This window comes from Cervus canadensis, chromosome X, assembly GCF_019320065.1.
Source record: "Cervus canadensis isolate Bull #8, Minnesota chromosome X, ASM1932006v1, whole genome shotgun sequence".
NCBI lineage: Eukaryota > Metazoa > Chordata > Mammalia > Artiodactyla > Cervidae > Cervus > Cervus canadensis.
This window is the reverse complement of record NC_057419.1, coordinates 68,554,571-68,574,173: the sequence shown is the minus strand read 5'-3', so window position 1 is coordinate 68,574,173 and position 19,603 is coordinate 68,554,571. Positions and strand designations below refer to the sequence as shown.

Sequence of the window (19,603 nt, the reverse complement as noted above, 5' to 3'; positions counted from 1 at the left end):
AGGAAGATCCCCTGGAGAAGGAAATGGCAACTCACTCCAGTATTCTTGCCTGGGAAATCCCATGGACAGAGGAGCCTGGCAGGCTATAGTCCATGGGGTTGCAAAGAGTTGGACATGACTCAGTGACTAAACAATGACAACAACAAAGGGTGTGTGGAAAGGAAGAAACAAGATAGGAAATTGAGTTTGAGGGCCAATCCTAGTGGGTCAGGTGAAGGAGTCTGTAGAATATTCTGAGGTCTTTGAGAAGTCATAAAAGTTGTTTGAACAGGGGAGTCATACATTCTTTCATTCACTTGGTGAATATTTATTGGCACCTGTTATGTGCTGAAGGCTTCCCAGGTGGCGGTAGTCATAAAAAATCAGTCTGCCAATAAAGGAGAGGACAAGACATGTGGGTTTGATCCCTGGGTTAGGAAGATCCCCTGGAGGAGGAAATGGCAACCCACTCCAGCATTCTTGCCTGGGAAATCCTATGGCCAGAAGAGCTTGGCAGGCTATAGTCCATGGGGTCACAAAAAGTCAGACATGACTGAGCATGTGTGTGCACACGTGTGCGCCCACACACACACATACATTATGTGCTGGGCACTGTCTCAAACAATAGGAAGATATAAGATAATAATAATAAAGTGGGTAAAATACCTGCTCTCATGGAATTTATCAGGTAGTTACAATAAAAACTGTGTTTTACAAAGCTTAATTGAAAATGGCAATCTGCAGGTTGGATTGGAGCAATGCAGGAAAGAGTGAGGGAATATAAAAGGTAATGAGTATAAATCAGGGTGGTGGGTAAGTGGACTGGAGAGAAATGAACAGGTGTAAAAGATTAGAGATGTAAAACTGATAGAACTTGAAAATGAACAAGTATGGCAAGTGAGAAGGCAATGTAGATAGAAATGACTATTTGGTTTGAAATTTCTCTGACTGAAAAGATGGTGGTGTGATGAACGGCAGGACAGTTGATTTTCAAAGAAGTAATAATAGCTAAATTACTGAACTGTCATAATTTTACCCTCCTTATCTGAATACAGAAATAATAGTACCAATACCAGACCTTTTCAGTGAGAATCAAATTCGAGAATGAAAGTAAAAATGATTTGCCAACTATAAACATGGAACAATTTAGTTATTATTATCCTTATTAATATAATTTTAGTCTATTGATTTTAAAGAGTACGATATTAAGTCTACATCTTTAGTTTGGCTTTTCTCTAATGGTAATTCATAACATTAATAAGAATCTTTCACTTGAAGAAGCTTTTTCAAAGTGCTTTAATATTTTTACTTTATAAGATCCTCATAAAAGTTCTGTGGGGAATAAAAAACAATGGTTATTAGGGTCTATCAAAATTCAGTTCTCAGTAGGCATACTGTCTTCTTACCTATATGGGTCTTTTTTTTTAGTTAGTATGTATAAAATTACAGAATCCAATAACTGAATTACAAAGTTATTCAAATTAGTGCTTCCCTGTATCATTCCAGATGTTAATGATAGCAAACTTTAATGGTAATATCAAAAAAGTAGGTCCTGAAGTTTCAATACACAGTATTAACATGTTCATATATGAAAGAGACCATGGTAAGATGATTCATAATGTCATAACTCTTATAATCAAGTGGTTAAACTCATTGCATTATATTGAGGTGATTGTTTTCCATCACTGGTTAACAATAAATGGATTACTTTCTATACTGTAGGTGCTAAAACACCAATCTTGAAAATTTGTCCTCGTTGATTTTATTTCTAAACTTTTAATTATTTTCACTGTTTCTTTTTTGGATTTCCTTTGATCTACAGGGATTTCAGGGTCCAAACTTGGAACATAATCATTGTTGTTCAGTCACTAAGTCCCGTGCGACTCTTTGCAACCCATGGACTGCAGCACGCCAGGCAAACACGGTCCACTAGAGAAGGGAATGGCAAACCACTGTAACATTCTTGCCTCGAAAACCCCATGGAACATAATAAATTATTGACTATAATAAAATAAAAAGCATGTGGCTCTTGAATCTATTCCTGAGTACTACCATACATAGTATTGTGAATGTGTGTAAACTTCTTACTGTAGAACAAGAAGTAAATCAGAATGTTCTATTTTTATGTAAGAGAAGAAATTAATTGCCCTAACTGGAAAGAGTTTTTCAAGATCTTGGATACATACCCAAATACTTTTGCTTTCTCCACAGTAAGAATTTTACACCAAAGCTTTGCTAGTTCTTTGCCTTTCTTCATGGTTAAAACATTTACAAGAGTCTTCAGAGCTGTCTTTTGAAATAGCACAAGATGGCATCATTTAAGACCAATTCTGTGCTACAGTAAGTAATATTTTAGTGACTTCTAGATATATTTCTGAATGGAGAAATTCAAGTAACAATGACATTGTTTTCTGTGTAATATTATGTATTTTTATGGAGTCCATGTTGATGTCCTTCAATTTTATATCTTTGACCTATATCTTTCTCCAAATGTTAGATCCACATTCAAAAGTGCCTCAACGGAGGTGTTATTTTCACCTTTATTAGTCACAGACACCTCAAAACCAGCTGCATTCTTTTTTTTGTTACCCATTTAATTATTTTATTTTATTTTTTACTTTTTATTTATATTGGAGTTTAGTTGACTGACAATGTTGTGAAAGTTTCAGGTGTATAGCAAAGTGATTCAGTTGTACATGTATCTATTCTTTTTTGAATTATTTTTCCATTTAGGTTGTTACATAATATTGAACAAAGTTCCCTGTGCTATACAATAGGTCCTTTTGGTTATCCATTTTAAATATATCAGTGTGTACATGTCCATTCCAAACTCCCTATCCTTTCCCCCCATCCTTCTCCCCTGGTAACTGTAAGTTTGTTCTCTAAGCCTGTGAATCTGTTTCTATTTTATAAATATGTTCATTCATATAATTTCTTTTTAGATTCTGCATATAAGTGATATCAAACAATATTTATCTTTCTCCATCTGACTTACTTCACTCAGTGTGACAATCCCTAGGTCCATCCATGGTACTGCAAATGGCATTGTTTTGTTCTTTTCAATGGCTGAATAATATTCCATTGTATAATTGAAGAACAAAAACCATATGATTATCTCTATGGATGCAAAACAAGCTTTTGACAAATTTCAAAACCCATTTATGAAAAAACTCTCCAGAATGTGGGCACAGAGGGGACATGTCTCAACATAATAAAGGCCATATGCCACAAACCTACCACTAACATCATACTCAATGGTGAAAAGTGGAAGACATTTCCTTCAAGATCAGGAACAAGACAAGGATGTCCACTCTTGCCAATTTTATTCAACATAGTTTTGGAAGTCCTGGTTATGGCAATCAGAGAAGAAAAATAAAAGGAATACAAAGTGGAAAAGAAGAACTAAAACTGTCACTGTTTGCAGATGACATGATACTATACATAGAAAATCCTAAAGATGTTACTAGAAAACTGCTAGAGCTCATCAATGAATTTGATAAAGTTGCAGGTACAAAATTAATATACAGAAACCTGTTGCATTTCTACATACTAACAATGAAAGATCAAAAAGAGAAATTAAGGAACAATTCCATTTATCATCACATCAAAAATAGTAAAATAACCAGGAATAAACCTACCTAAAGAGACAAAATATCTATATTTCAAAAACTGTAAGATGCTGATGAAAGAAATTGAAGATGACACAAACAGATGGAAAGATATATCATGTTCTTGGATTAGAAGAATCAGTATTCGGGCCTGGTGCACTGGGAAGACCCAGAGGAATCGGGTGGAGAGGGAGGTGGGAGGGGGGATGGGGATGGGGAATACATGTAACTCCATGAAAAAAAAAAGAAAAGAAAAAAAAAAAAGAAGAATCAGTATTCTGAAAATGACTATACTACCCAAAGAAAATTACAGATTCAATGTAATCTCTATCAAATAACCAATGGCATTTTTCACAGAACTAGGACAAAAACATCTTAAAATTTGTATGGAGACATAAAAGACCCGGAATAGCTGGAGTAATCTTGAGAAAGAAAAACCGGCTGCTTTCTCTTCCTATAACAATTTCTCCTCTTTAATTCTGCAACTCTGTGTAGGCATCTGGTCATACTGTACCTCACATTTCCCCCTCACCTCTTCCTCCCATAATCTACTGGGTTGTCCAAAAAGTTCATTTGAGTGTTTCCATGAGATGTTACAGAATAACCTGAATGTTTGGCCAACCTAGTGCATCACAGTGTAGTTAGTTTTTACCTCCAAACAGCTCACATATATGTTTCCTTTGCTTAGCCTCAACATCTTAATGGTCATTTATTGGTTGGAATATTACAGAAATAACTTTCTAACTTTTATGCCTGGACAGGTCTTGTATTCTTCCAATTCATTCTCCTTACAGCTACCAGAGCAATCTTTCAAAAACATAAGCATAAGTTAGATTATTTCATTTCCTTGCTTAAAAATATGCTGTGACTTCTCATAGACTAAAAATAGTCCAAACTCTTAAACATAGGTGGAAAGGAGGGAAAAGACAGCTAACACATACTGAGCAATTTGAGTGCAAAGCTCTGCCCCTTTAGTGGGCATTTTACATGTATCCTATCATTTATTTCTCACAGAATTCTGTGAAGCATTATTTTCTTTGTACAGAAGGATAAAATTGAGACTTAGAGGTTAGACAACAAGTGGTAAAATAAGTGACCTTTCTACCTACAAGGCTCATACTCTTATCTACTCTATCATGCTGCCTTTCTACATAATTTAGCCTCAGCTGATCTTTCCAATCACATTTCTTATAATAATCACACCCCAGCCACACCAGCCATGAAGAAGTACCTTTTGATTCTCAAACTACCCGACTGTCCAGGACTTTCAATATGCTGTTTCCTTTGCCAGAAATCCCTTTTTAACTCTGTGCATCTAGCTCACTTTTGACACATTCTTCTCACTTTCTCTAAACAAGTTCTCAACCTTGGCTGGACAGGAGCATGGACAGGACATGCTGTGATTAATGCAGTTTGATTTTCTAGGGGTAGAACGCAGAAATTAGCATTTAAAAAATCTCTTTCAAGACTGAAAGGCAGTGTTCCAGGTGAGTTTCCTGGAGACTCTGGCAAGCTTAACTTAATCATCTTCTGTTTTTATTAGACCCTGTCTAGCCCTTTACTTTATGGAGAAGGAAATGGCAACCCACTCCAGTGTTCTTGCCTGGAGAGTCCCAGGGATGGGGTCACACAGGGTCGGACACGACTGAAGTGACTTAGCATTAGCAGTAGCAGCCCTTGAACACTCATCACACTACCAGAATTTTGTCTTAGTGTAACTATCCTCACCTCTGGAATGTAAGCATCCCAAAGGCAGAAATCATACTCCAATACAGAGGTTTCTGAATATATGTTACACACTAGTCCAGTATGTACACAAATACATACGCATGTATATTCGAATAGTTGAAACCAAAGCTTCACAAAATAATACTGACTCTTATTTAAGAGGGATAGACTCTTGTCATTTTTCTATTCTACTAATTTTATTCCTTTCTGTTAAAAAATGTGAATTGATACTCATTAAATTGATTACATAACCTAGTTCTTTGAACTATGCTTGAAAAACATCTCTCTAATTATATTTGTAATGCTATTCCTAACCCCATGCTAGACATCTAATGGTGTTTACTAAAGATTTGATGAATTAATCAACATTTTTATGGAAATTTAATACATATGTATATATGTATACATTTATATGTTTTGCATATTGTCAAAAATGGCAGGCAGATATCACTAGGCAAAATAAAAACATCAAAATAATCTTTCATAATCTTTGGACACCAAAGTAAAAGATTAAAAAGTACATATAAAACTCAATTCAAATTCCAGCAACAGAAAGGCATACACAAAGGGTTTTCTTTTCTTAGAATTAGGGATACTCAGATTCCTCTCTTTTCAAACGCACCAACAAATGTGACAATCTAATTTATTCAGGATACTAATTTTTCTATTGAGGTTGCATTCTTTCTTATTCCTTTGGAATTAATCAGTGGGCCAAGATATATTGTGAACAACACTGAAGAAGCTACTTTCCCTCAATTTCAACAATGTATTAGAAATTTAAGAAAATTTAATCAATTTCCAGGTATACTCTGATGTACAATTCAAAATTTATCAACCTTTCTCTCTGGAAGTATTTTGTTTAGTAGAAGAGGTTTTCTATAATGGCTGGAGGAGGTTGGGAGGAGACACAGGTAAAACAAATTAAATTAGAGGAGGGAGTCAGTTGAGAGATATGGCCTGAGGCAGGACCCAGATCACAGATGAGGGAACCTCAAATATTAATTGCTCCATAGTCTCTCTTGCTGAGAAAAGACCCTAATTATCTTACCTTTATGACCATCTCTCCCCACTGCACACCCATCCCCACAAACCTTCTTTACAAGCTGCTATTACAATGATCTCTTAGGTGTGCTTAGAGAATCAGTTAAGATTGGTGAAAATCTTGTAAAATATTAGCAAAGATGTAGAGCCTACCCATTTTCAGTTGCTTACCGATAGTTTTATGTTAGCACTGAGAACTGTGGCCATCTTTACCAATTCTCTGAGGCCCAAAGTAGGAAATGCTTTGGACACAGGAAGAATCTGATACAATTATGAATATAATTCTTCATTTTAAGAATAAATTTGCAGTTTAAAACTTTTAAAACTGTCGCTTCACAGATCTGTATATGGCATGCTGTAAAGATACATTGGCTTTAAGATGCCAGTTATACTGTCAGAAATACCAATACTGTATAAGAAAAGATCTCCTCATCCTAAAGTACAGGGACAAATATGACCTTGCTTTTAATAAGCAAAGTAAAATACATTTCTTTTCTCATATAAGGAAGACACTTTAATGGCTTCCAGAGTGGAATTAATCAGGTTAATTCTATTCAGGAAGCATATGTTTCATAATACATGTATGCTTATCAAACCCAGGAATTATAATTATTGCTGGAAGAATTAAGCATCCTATGAAGTGGGTGATAAGCAGTGATAGGCAGTCTAGCAAGAGCTGGAGTCTCCATATATAGAAAAACTGATTGACAGTCATAGAGAAAAACCTATTTTATGAAGGTTTTCACCCCCTGTCTCCGTTCTGCAGCATTTGTATAAAGTAAAACATCACTGCTTTAGGTTGGATAGATATATTGGGATCTGCTGGGAGAGCTGATGTTCTGGCTAGGCATTTGAAATTTCTTTTTTAATATGTAAGCACTATTCTTGCTATATAGCATGAATCATACAAAGAATATAATGCTACCAGCTTCTGCAAATGAAGTGAAAGGCATACCATTACACTTGATCCCTTCACACGTATTATAGAACATCCCTTTTGCTCAAAATTAAAAAAAAAAATCTTCAGAGGGGGAAAAAAGCAAACACTTCCATTTAGCTGAAATACGGAAACTGCATGTAATTTCCTAAGGTATGTAGTTTTACTTATTTTCAAGCTGTTGCTTTTAAACCCCAGTATTTTGTTTCAATTCTATCAGCTGAAATGTGCTGTTAACAATAATCAATAGTTTCAGTAGTTTAGAGTTTTTACCATGACATCTTCAAATCTTTCATCAAAAGACCATTATTCAACCATCTAACTGAAAATCAGAGCTGGCTATAAATGTCATTCCTATCCATAAAATGTAGTTTCAACCTCAGGCAAGTGGAATTTATAGAAGACACAATATTAATAGAGAGGGAATGAGAAAATGGTCTCTGTTTTAAAATAACATTGGACTTTTAGTCCTACTATAGTTAAGAGAAAAATGGTATGTCTAAGGTTTTCAGGAACTCTAAGGGAGTTTTACATGGCTTTTAAGAATAAATAGATTTTTTAATGAGTAATAGAGAATAAGCTAAGAAAGTTTCCTCAGCATAATTTCCAACTGTTTTTGAAAGAGATTAGAAATCTAAACACAAAATGCACTTTATTCTCCACACTTTCATAATAAACATAGTTAGGAAACACTGCCATTTTTTCCTTATTGATTCAAAATCTTGCAGTTTCTCATGATGAGAAGCTTCAGTATGAATTTTTGTTGTATTAGTACTGTAGCTACAAATATAAAATGTATAGGAGATAGATGGATGTATTTTTGTTTTATCTTCAACAAGACTTATCCGTGAATTTAAGAAATATTTTATTAAATCCCTATTATAAAATTGAGTCACTGGAACAATCTTTAATTTTGAAAGGAATCTGCTAAAAAAAAAAATCCACTTAAAGTTTTACTCGTTATTTACCATAGCTGATGGGAATATGTGAATCCACATATTTAAAACTCCAGGGTGGCTTTATGGGCATTTACAAGGCAAGATATAATTTTTAAATGAAATATCATAAGTCAAATATGTTAGCAGCATATTTTCTAACCATTTACCTAAGAGGGACCAAAAAAACAAACCTTACACTGCATTTACATCCATAAGCTATAGGAGATACCTGTTTAGAACAATACCTGGCCTTATCTATGCGAACTACCTCCAAATGATCAAAGTAACTCAACACACATTGTGAAGGAGCAAGTGGGGGCTGAGGAGAATGATAAAGCAAGAATGAGGAATTCAAGAAGCTATAAATTGCCACTATCATCTACTCTATATACAAAGTAGATCAGATCTCGTGTCAAAACAGAAGAAAAGAAGGAGAACAAGGAGAGGGAGGAGAAGAAACTTTCCTTACTATGATTTGATTTTGGAATTATTTTTCAACCTGGAATACACTATCACTTTTTTTTTGCCATAATTTAAAAATATTAAAAAACTGAAGGTAGTCCTAAAAATGGATCATATCATTCAAACACTCCAAAGTTTCTTTGTGGTATTAGTAAAGTTCTTATTTCAAGTCGGAAAACAACTCTACATAACAAAACTCCAATATAGGTCAGGAAAATTCTATCATGTCCCCAAAGTATTTACATATCCGGAGCCTTCCTGAACTATAGAATATGATTCACACCAAGATTTCAAGTAAATAAAACCACCTGAAACTTCTGTTTTTGCTGTTTATGCATATGAAATTTTATAGCAATAATTTTTGTTTCTAGGAAAAACAATTGTCTGAAAATTGTGTGATCATTAACTATGACAAAGTTAGCCATCTCATTTTTATTTTCACAGATTATGTTAGGAGGAAAGCTACAAAAGGCCAGATTAACATTTCAAAATGTATTGGAAAGTAATGAAGGGAAACTGATTCAGTTAGCAACGCTAAATAAAACAGACAATTCATACAGCTGCTTTTCCTGTAAAATATTAAATAAACACTCAAAAATGGCAACTTTTTCAAATTTAATAAACCAACCCCTAATTCCTTTTCTCTGAGTAAAGTTTCTTCTTATCAAAGCTCCAGCTTCATGCGCAAATTTTTCCTGGTCAAAACCACACACTATTTAGAAGACTGGGGTATTAAATGAAATAAGAAATGATTTTTTGCTTCTCTTTCTTCTTCTAGCCCCAAAGCCTAAATATATAAGGCCACATAAAACCACTATTTTTGTCCACGTCATATCAACTACAAGGACAAATGCTGAAGATTCTTTGGTTGAATTCACAAGTTATAAAAGTAGAAACGCTTGACTTACCTGCCATTGTTTCATCAGCTCTCTTACTCCCTTGGAGTCTTCTAGAAGCCTTTCCTTATGGGTGGCATCCTGCAGGACATTGGCAGTTGTTTCAGCTTCTGTAAGCCAGGCAAGAAACTTCTCCAAGTCCAGGGGGAACTGTTGCAGTAATCTATGAGTTTCTTCCAGAGCAGTCTCTCGCTCATTCACTCTGCAAAGGAACAAATGTCCAGATGTAATTATCCTCAAATAGAATGGTGCAGCCAGTGAATCCCACAAAAAGAGCAAAATCAAAGGGACTAAATCATAACATTGCAACAAATGTGAGTTGCTGCTAAAACTCCACTTGAAAGCATCAACCACTAGAATAGCATGTGTGTGTGTGTGTGTGTGTGTGTGTGTGGATTTTTAGACTTTTGAGAGTTCATTTTCCAAAAAATATCTTTGTTTTAAAAAACATTTTACTTTTGGCTGGTCAATGTTGAAAGCTTATTTTAATATGCAGCAAAACTTGAAACTAATCTCTATAGGTAAAACCCTAAAATCTACTATGCTTATCTTTAATGTCACCTGAGGCAGGAAACCATGATTAAATAGGCCAGGAGAAATGCAAACCTACAATGGAAAGTTGAACACTGGAGGAAGAAGGAGAAGGGGACTGGAGAACAAAAGGGAACAAAAAGATTAAGAAGTTGAAAAATTACATATCTCATAGCAAACATTGTGCAAAATGTAATCTGCATAACATCAGCATGTTCTAATAGTTCTAATAGTTCTACTATTGTATTGGCTTCCTTTTGCATTACCTGGTGGTCATACAACTAAGAATATTTTCCAAAAGAAAAATTTTATGGGTAATGGAGAAAGTGGAGCTTAAAATCCAGACACATTGGGTTCAAATCCCAGTGTCCTCCACCAAGTGTGATACAGGTTACTTAACCTCTCTGATTTCTCATCTGCGCTACATATTGTTGTATGGATGAGACTGAAAATACAACAATGTGTGTGAAGCTGAGTGCCTCACACATTATAAGTCACATATAGTTGCTCAAAAATGTGAATTCCCTATGCCTACATTCCATTCTCATTTCTCTAATCTTATAGAAGGAATGAATCAAATTCCTCATGACACAAAAATCCACAAAAGAGCTATTCGTATTTTCTGACAATATATATAATGCATGTATTGTGGATACACACACGTATGCCCTCAGCAAACATCTACATAATAACAACTTGGGAAGGAAAATTGCCTAAGGCAGTAACAGCCCCATCTAAAAAGATTCAGGTAAATTTTTTCTGCAATAAGGAAATTAGTACTCTATTTAAATGTGGTATTTGCCTTCTATTACTACACAAACACTTCCTGGGATTCAACATAAGCTAAAAATGGATTTTAAAAAAAAACTGAACACTTGAATATGATACACACTGTTTGTTAAGATGTGATTGTCAATAATTATGCAAAACTGCAATTTATTTCAGCAGCAACTTTATCATGGGATGTGCAAACCAGGCAATAAACAACTCCTGCCGAGCCAGCGGCAGCAAAGCCCCCGGAAGAGCTGTTTATTCATCATGGGTGAGGTTTTTGCTGAGTATACAGTCTTCCACAGTGTAGTTTCGGTGTTCAAACTGGATAAAAATCTTCTGTCTGCATTAACTGGTGGAGGGGAGAATAGGTTTATGAGGGTGCAGCTACTGGAAAAAAGGAAGCATTGCACTAAGCTATTTATCAACTCCTAAATAAACTTGAATACCGCACAGCTGAAAGGTAGCCTGGTGCTCTGGTTGGGCAAATCAGTTAAACCTCGTGGAGTTCAAGGGCTAGCCTGAACTGCTAGTTCCTTGCTTATTTAGTTTTCAGGCAAACTATCAATGCAGGGAGAAAGAGCAAAGTATCTTTTATTATTTATTTATTTATTTAGTATGATTTAAAAATTCAGAACCGTTGCAGCAACACTGAGAAATGTAATGTTATAATCTGGTGTGAAACATACAACGTACAGGTTGAAGCCTGTGTAATTGCTAACGTTTGACCATTTCTGACCAACAAATGGGGCAATTTCAGCCAGTGCTAGCTAATATTTTAGGTTGGCTTGTGCGCTAGAAATCACTAAGATTTACTCCACCTCCAGCTGCAAATTTGGCATAGAAATAAGCTGTCACATTGCAGGAGACAAATGCAGGGTTAGACACCGATGTATTTTCTAACATACTCCAAAGTCACACAAAATAAAAGGGGCAGTGTAAAACTCCCTCATGGCAGAGAATTAGATACTGTGCATTTTATTATCAGCTTCATCATCATGATGAGCTGTGCTTGATGCATCCCAGCTTCTCTAACCTTAAAGAGAAACACCACTTACCCTCGGCTTCCAGAGAAAGTAACTAGTAAATAACTTTCCAAGAGTTATTTGGAAAATGTGATGCACATAAATCAGATGAAAGTGTTCTACCGAGACAATGAGATTTCCAGCCCAATCCTACCACCAAGTTCGCTGCTTTGTAAATTAGGCCCTTAGGGAAGAGCAGTAACTCTTTCAGGACAGTACAGTACCATTTTCCTAAACGACACCCTTGTGGCCTGAAATATTGACAACATCGGGTTGAATATTTTCCAATTTGGAAATACGTTAGACAAAATTCAGTGGCAGCAATGGCAGAAAATCTCTTCAGTCAGAGGTGAGAATGTTATCTCTGGCTTGTGTGGGAGATTTAAGGCTGCATCCTTTTGCCTGAGATCCATCTATGTACACCAAATTCTTAAATTTTAATTGTGCTAAGTCTAGACTAGATGAGTCAAAGGTACTTGTATGCCATATTTGTGCATTCAAAATAGTTCTGAATATATACCATACTTTAAAATTTTCCATAATCGTATGCCTTTAAATGACTTCTACAATAAATAAAAAATGTAGCAATGAGAATCATAAAGCAATAAAAAATTACCTTGAACAAAACTAAAGACCTTGAACATAGATTATTATTTTTTAATGATAATATCCAAGTTACCAAATCATGGACCCCGGAGAAAATTTGGCTTGAACTTTAAAAGTAACAATGACCAGATTATCATAAAATAGTAATAATGCTTTACAAATATAATTTACTGCATCAGTTAAGTACTTTTTTATATAACAAATTTTAATTATCAGCAAGTCCAGGTATAGAATGCACAAAAATAGCTGAGAATTTGATGGCATGTGGAATGGGATGCTGACTTCAAAAGGTTTTATTTCTGTTCATAAGGGCACCATACACCATTCTCCATAGGTAAATATAGCCAGTGTGGTACAGTGGTTCTCAAAGTATGTTCCATAGCCCAGGAGTATCAGTACCATCTAAAACTTATGAGAAATGCCAATTCTCAAGCCCCACCCTAGACCTGCTGAATCAGAAATTCTGTGTGGAGTCCACTGAGCTGTATTTTAATAAGTCTTCCAGGCGATTCTGATATATGCTCAAGTTTGAGCATCACTGACGCTGGAGAGACCAAACATTGAGAACTACTGGTATAGTGGATGCTATGCTGGAATGTCCAGACCCATCTTTCAGGACTGAAGTATGTTTTGCTTGCATAACTCACTGAAGCTATGAGCCATGCCATGCAGGGTCACCCGAGACCGACAGGTCATAGTGAACGGTTCTGACAAAATGTGGCCCATGGGAGGAGGGAATGGCAGACCATTCCAGTAATTTTGCCGCGAGAACCCCATGAGCAGTATGGAAAGACTGAAGGCAAAAGGAGAAGAGGGTAGCAGAGGATGCGATGGTTGGATAGCATCACTGATTCAATGGACATGAACTTGGGAAAACAGCCGGGAGACGGTGAGGGACAGGGAGACCTGGCCTGCTGCAGTCCATGGGGTCACAAAGAGTCAGACATGACTGACTGACTAAGCAGCAATGTGTTTTGCTTTAACTCCTGGGAAAGCTGCTGAATGCAGGCAGGTTGCCTCCAATGACTGGTTAATGTGTGAACTTTTTATAAAAGTCTACCCCCCTTGCTCCAGCTTTGGACAATTCGGGAGGGGAGAGGAGGGGAGGAGGGTTGATCGATGTTGAAGTTACAAATGAATTGAAGCCCAGCTTCTCCTTCTGCCCTATTCTGCTTCTTTCCCTTTCTTCTCTCATAGGTATTCATCCTGAGAGCACTCTACAAAAAAAAAGAAAAAAAGAAAGAAAGAAAGAAATTCCTACACATTAATCACTTTCTCAGAATGTGACTTCTGGGGAACTTGACCTGCTGAATTGTCATACTAAATAAAACTTTGAAAAATATACTTGTAAAAAAATTAAAAAAAATATACTTGTTAAAAAATGTATCTGGAGAAATATACAACCACTGGCACAGATTGTGGTCACAAAAGGAGACAGGATGGAGGACTCTCATACTCAGCAATTGAGCCTGAAGAGCTACTATACCTTTGGTTGCCCTTTAAGGGGATCTGTAGATAAGGTATTATCACCAGTTAGAAGCAAGAATCTACTGAAAGGACAAAGTGTTGGAGCTATAAAGCTTAGTACAACCCCCCACCTGTACAAGTCTGCATAAAGTGGAAAAATCACAGAAGGCATGTCTTCATCATCTCCATTTTCTTTTTAAGAACTGATTATCAATGAGGCAATCAGAGTATACCCTGATCCTTCACACACACACACACACACACACACACACACACACACACACACATACACACACCCACACCATGATATCTCTGAATAAATCTCTAAGATTCCAAATTTTTATCTAAATTAAAAATCACTAATTTGTTATGGGTCAACTTAATACATATAAAGCAAAAGAAAAAAGGGAAGCCTATGACTTTCCAAGGTAAGGCTGAAAAGCTTAATTAATGTATGGACAATATTCCATGATTAGATACATGCAGGGATGATAGTTCATCATTGCACTGTATTAAATGATTACACACACACACAAATATATATACACACACATTATATAAAACCAAACAAAAACAAACACATTGAATATTTTTTGGGGAAAAAAGGCTCAATCTGATATTTTTCCCAGATGTTTCTGAAAGTGTGACCAATTGGGGAAATTCACACCACTTGGTCTTCTGCTAAGTAACGTTCTCATCTGTGCCCTGGTATTATCAGGAAGTAACCAAATAAAACACTCTCAATCTTTCCTTCCTGGTTTATTTGCACTTTAACAACTATCATTTCCTATTAGGGAAAGTATTACAGGATGATGTGGGTTTTTTTTTTCTTTTTTGTTTGTTAGATATAGATCAGAGAAAATGAGTACCTTAGCAGCAAGCACTTGGACTTTAGGCCAAACACTACTCATAGAACCAGAGTTAACCTGAAGTTCAAATTCTCTGTAATCATAACAGATTCTACTGGTTTGCTAGCCAATGAATTAACTTGCTTTTGTTTAAAAAATAAGTCTGTATTGTATTTTCATGGGGCAGCTAGACTTTTATTACCTATGGCTATACAGCAGTCTGTAGAAAGGATTCCTTTTAATCTCCAGCAATTCCACTGGCAATGCGCACTAATGAAAAGCATGAATCTAAGCAAAATCCTTCAATACTGCTTGGACCAGTATCCTATTAGTTCCATTTCTAGCAACAATTCTCAGACTATGGCTTTACGTGTCTTTGGAAAATATCTACTTAGATAGATGACCCAGAAGGGTTCTGGCAATTGAGAGAATGTTTCTCTTTTCTGCTCTGTTACTGAACTCTAAGGTGAGAAAAACATTCTGTCCTTTTAATGTAACTATTAACACAGAGTGTGGGATGAAGGCTCTAAGCTAGCACAGAAAATAAATTTAAAATCTGTTATCTACAGAACTCTTCAAAAATTTTAAAAGTATGTTCAGATTTATTCTCTCACCATTTCATAAGTTACCTCCCATTTTTTTTTCTACCTACAGTATGTTTGGTTTCTTCATATGCTTCCAGTTGGATGTTTCATTCTTTCCCACTGACTTCAACTTCCATACAGGTTATCTTTAAACCTGAACCTTATTCTTATTTCCACATACCTACCAACAGCTCATACATTAGGTGATGCATGCACCTTGTCTACATGTATTATGTGCCAGGATTTCATGCATGGTGTTGGTGACACTAAAGTCAGTGAGACATGGACATGGACTTTGACATTTAACACGTTCAAGTCTGGTGGAGGAGACCAATATTCAGACATTTACCTATAGTTACAATATGATTCATGACATGAGTTTGGGACATGAGTTTGAGCAAGCTCTGGTAGTTGGTGTTGGATAGGGAAGCCTGGCGTGCTGCAGTCCATGGGGTGACAAAGAGTCGGACATGACTGAGTGACTGAACTGAACTGACAATATGATTCAGGTTGTAGTTCATCTGGATTCCCTAGCAGTAGCTTGAATATAATATGCATCACACCGTATTCATGAACTTCTATGTCAATTTCCTTAACAAGTGATAAATCTATTTTTTTCAACATTTTCCCCTTTTCTTATCAAAGGAAGTGGGGATCATCGCTGGGCTTTATCTCAAAATACAGTGATAGATGCTCAACAAAAGTCTGCCTAATTTAATTAATTTTAATTAATTAATAAATCAGAAACTAATTAATAACTAATAACCAATTAATAACTAAAAACTAATTAATAACAATCAGAAACTTTTTAGATATATCTCATAGGTCATTGCTAGTTTCATTTTGCTGTTGGGAAGACTGATTCTGGGAGAACCACAATGACTTTCCCAAAGTTGAACCCAAGGAAGTGGTGGAATTAGGATTATAGTTCAAGTATTGAATCCTGAAAAAGATGGTTTTCTAACTCTGAAAATGGATATTAGTGTCCACTCCTCTCTGATATATTCACTGCAGTCGTAAAAGAAAGGAAAGTGCCGGAAAGTTTATGCCACTGAATCTTGGCCTTCGTTTTGGAGCAAAAATTCATCTCTTTGTTATTTTACCATAAGAGCCATCACTGCAACACATAGAAACCTACCAAGAGGGAACCCACACACCTAAAGATATTCTCTCACTCCAACTACAGTAGAAAGATCTAGCTGGTCTCTGCTTCAAACCAAACAAACAAAAAAATCCATTTTCAATGAAAATTTGCTGGTTTGCCATTCACCAACATATGCATCAAAGAGGTTTTTATCCCCTCTCCTGAGGTCTGGTACTAAATTACTCAAACTCTTCAGAGTTAATTGGAAACTATGACCTAAATGTTCCCAAAGTATTGCTGATTACTTCTCAGAAGTCATTCCCATCTTTTTGTCACCCCAGATAACACAGGATGACTTTTTAACATGTGCAGAGGCAACATACTCGCATGGAAAATAGATTAGTTCTCTAAAGATAAACCATAGCTTTGAAGCTAGCTATTTTCTTCAAAGATACAGACATTTTAGTGAAAAAAAAAAATCACCTGGACTTTATCTTTGGATGGAAAGAGAATATAGGTATTATCAATCATGTAGGAAATTTTAAAATACACATTCCAACTCTTTTATTTTTTTACTCTATGGACATTTTAAAAATTGAGACTTGCACAATATATCATTAGGGAAACCGGCATAATTACATACTTTTTCCAAAAGTATTGGGATATTTCTTAAAAGAAATTAGGAGACAGCAGTAAAAATGTACTTTGTACTGTTCTTTTCAATACTCACTTCATTTGACTCGTGTTTCAGACATTTATCACTGAGAAAAGTTGATAAAAATATACAAAATATTATGAACAAGTAGAATTCAAGATATATATATATATATAATTTCCTACCTTGGAGTATTAACAAAGAGACGAACATTCTTTAGTCTAAGATCTATGTTTTATATATATATTTTTTTACTGATACAATACCTTAAGGTACTATTTTGGAGAAGTTTAATTACAGCACTATAAAAGACATTTAGAAAAAATGTACATTGATACTGCCATCCAGAAGAATATAAACTTAGATTAGGGTTGGGTTTATAACTGGATACAATTTCTTTTTTTTTTTTTTTAATTTTTATTTTTTTGTCATACATTGATATGAATCAGCCATAGATTTACACGTATTCCCCATCCCGATCCCCCCTCCCACCTCCCTCTCCACCCGATTCCTCTGGGTCTTCCCAGTGCACCAGGCCCGAGCACTTGTATCATGCATCCCACCTGGGCTGGTGATCTGTTTCACCAAAGATAGTATACATGCTGTTCTTTTGAAATATCCCACCCTCACTTTCTCCCACAGAGTTCAAAAGTCTGTTCTGTATTTCTGTGTCTCTTTTTCTGTTTTGCATATAGGGTTGTCGTTACCATCTTTCTAAATTCCATATATATGTGTTAGTATGCTGTAATGTTCTTTATCTTTCTGGCTTACTTCACTCTGTATAATGGGCTCCAGTTTCATCCATCTCATTAGAACTGGTTCAAATGAATTCTTTTTTAACGGCTGAGTAATATTCCATGGTGTATATGTACCACAGCTTCCTTATCCATTCATCTGCTGATGGGCATCTAGGTTGCTTCCATGTCCTGGCTATTATAAACAGTGCTGCGATGAACATTGGGGTGCACGTGTCTCTTTCAGATCTGGTTTCCTCAGTGTGTATGCCCAGAAGTGGGATTGCTGGGTCATATGGCAGTTCTATTTCCAGTTTTTTAAGAAATCTCCACACTGTTTTCCATAGCGGCTGTACTAGTTTGCATTCCCACCAACAGTGTAAGAGGGTTCCCTTTTCTCCACACCCTCTCCAGCATTTATTGCTTGTAGACTTTTGGATAGCAGCCATCCTGACTGCGTGTAATGGTACCTCATTGTGGTTTTGATTTGCATTTCTCTGATAATGAGTGATGTTGAGCATCTTTTCATGTGTTTGTTAGCCATCTGTATGTCTTCTTTGGAGAAATGTCTGTTTAGTTTTTTGGCCCATTTTTTGATTGGGTCATTTATTTTTCTGGAATTGAGCTGCAGGAGTTGCTTGTATATTTTTGAGATTAATCCTTTGTCTGTTGCTTCATTTGCTATTATTTCTCCCAATCTGAGGGCTGTCTTTTCACCTTGCTTATAGTTTCCTTTGTAGTGCAAAAGCTTTTAAGTTTCATTAGGTCCCATTTGTTTAGTTTTGCTTTTATTTCCAATATTCTGGGAGGTGGGTCATAGAGGATCTTGCTGTGATTATGTCGGAGAGTGTTTTGCCTATGTTCTCCTCTAGGAGTTTTATAGTTTCTGGTCTTACATTTAGATCTTTAATCCATTTTGAGTTTATTTTTGTGTATGGTGTTAGAAAGTGTTCTAGTTTCATTCTTTTACAAGTGGTTGACCAGTTATCCCAGCACCACTTGTTAAAAGAGGTTGTCTTTTTTCCATTGTATTCTTGCTCCTTTGTCAAAATAGGTGTCCATAGTTCGTGGATTTTATCTTCCGGGCTTTCTATTCTGTTCCATTGATCTATTTTCTGTCTTTGTGCCAGTACCATACTGTCTTGATGACTGTGGCTTTTGTAGTTAGATCTGAGTCAAGCAGGTTGATTCCTCCAGTTCCATTCTTTCTCGAGATTGCTTTGGCTATTCGAGGTTTTTTTTGTATTTCCATACAAATTTTGAAATTATTTGTTCTAGTTCTGTGAAAAATACCGTTGGTAGCTTGATAGGGATTGCATTGAATCTATAGATTGCTTTGGGTAGTACACTCATTTTCACAGTATTGATTCTTCCAATCCATGAACACGGTATGTTTCTCCATCTGTTTGTGTCCTCTTTGATTTCTTTCATCAGTGTTTTATAGTTTTCTATGTATAGGTCTTTTGTTTCTTTAGGTAGATATACTTCTAAGTATTTTATTCTTTTTGTTGCAATGGTGAATGGTATTGTTTCCTTAATTTCTCTTTCTGTTTTTTCATTGTTAATATATAGGAATGCAAGGGATTTCTGTTTGTTAATTTTATATCCTGCAACTTTACTATATTCATTGATTAGCTCTGTAATTTTCTGGTAGAGGTCTTTAGGTTTTATGTAGAGATCATGTCATCTGCAAACAGTGAGATCTTCAC

At 35.8% G+C, this 19,603-nt stretch overlaps 1 protein-coding gene across 9 annotated transcripts in view; it reads right to left on the bottom strand.

Moving 5' to 3' along the window:
• Window positions 1–19,603, bottom strand: part of DMD (dystrophin) — a 2,532,480-nt gene that overhangs the window by 517,482 nt on the left and 1,995,395 nt on the right. For all 9 annotated transcript variants that reach the window (XM_043457704.1, XM_043457699.1, XM_043457698.1 and 6 more), the window contains one exon: window positions 9,602–9,791. In XM_043457704.1, coding sequence (XP_043313639.1) covers window positions 9,602–9,791 — 190 coding nt within the window. The remainder of the gene's footprint in view (window positions 1–9,601; window positions 9,792–19,603) is intronic.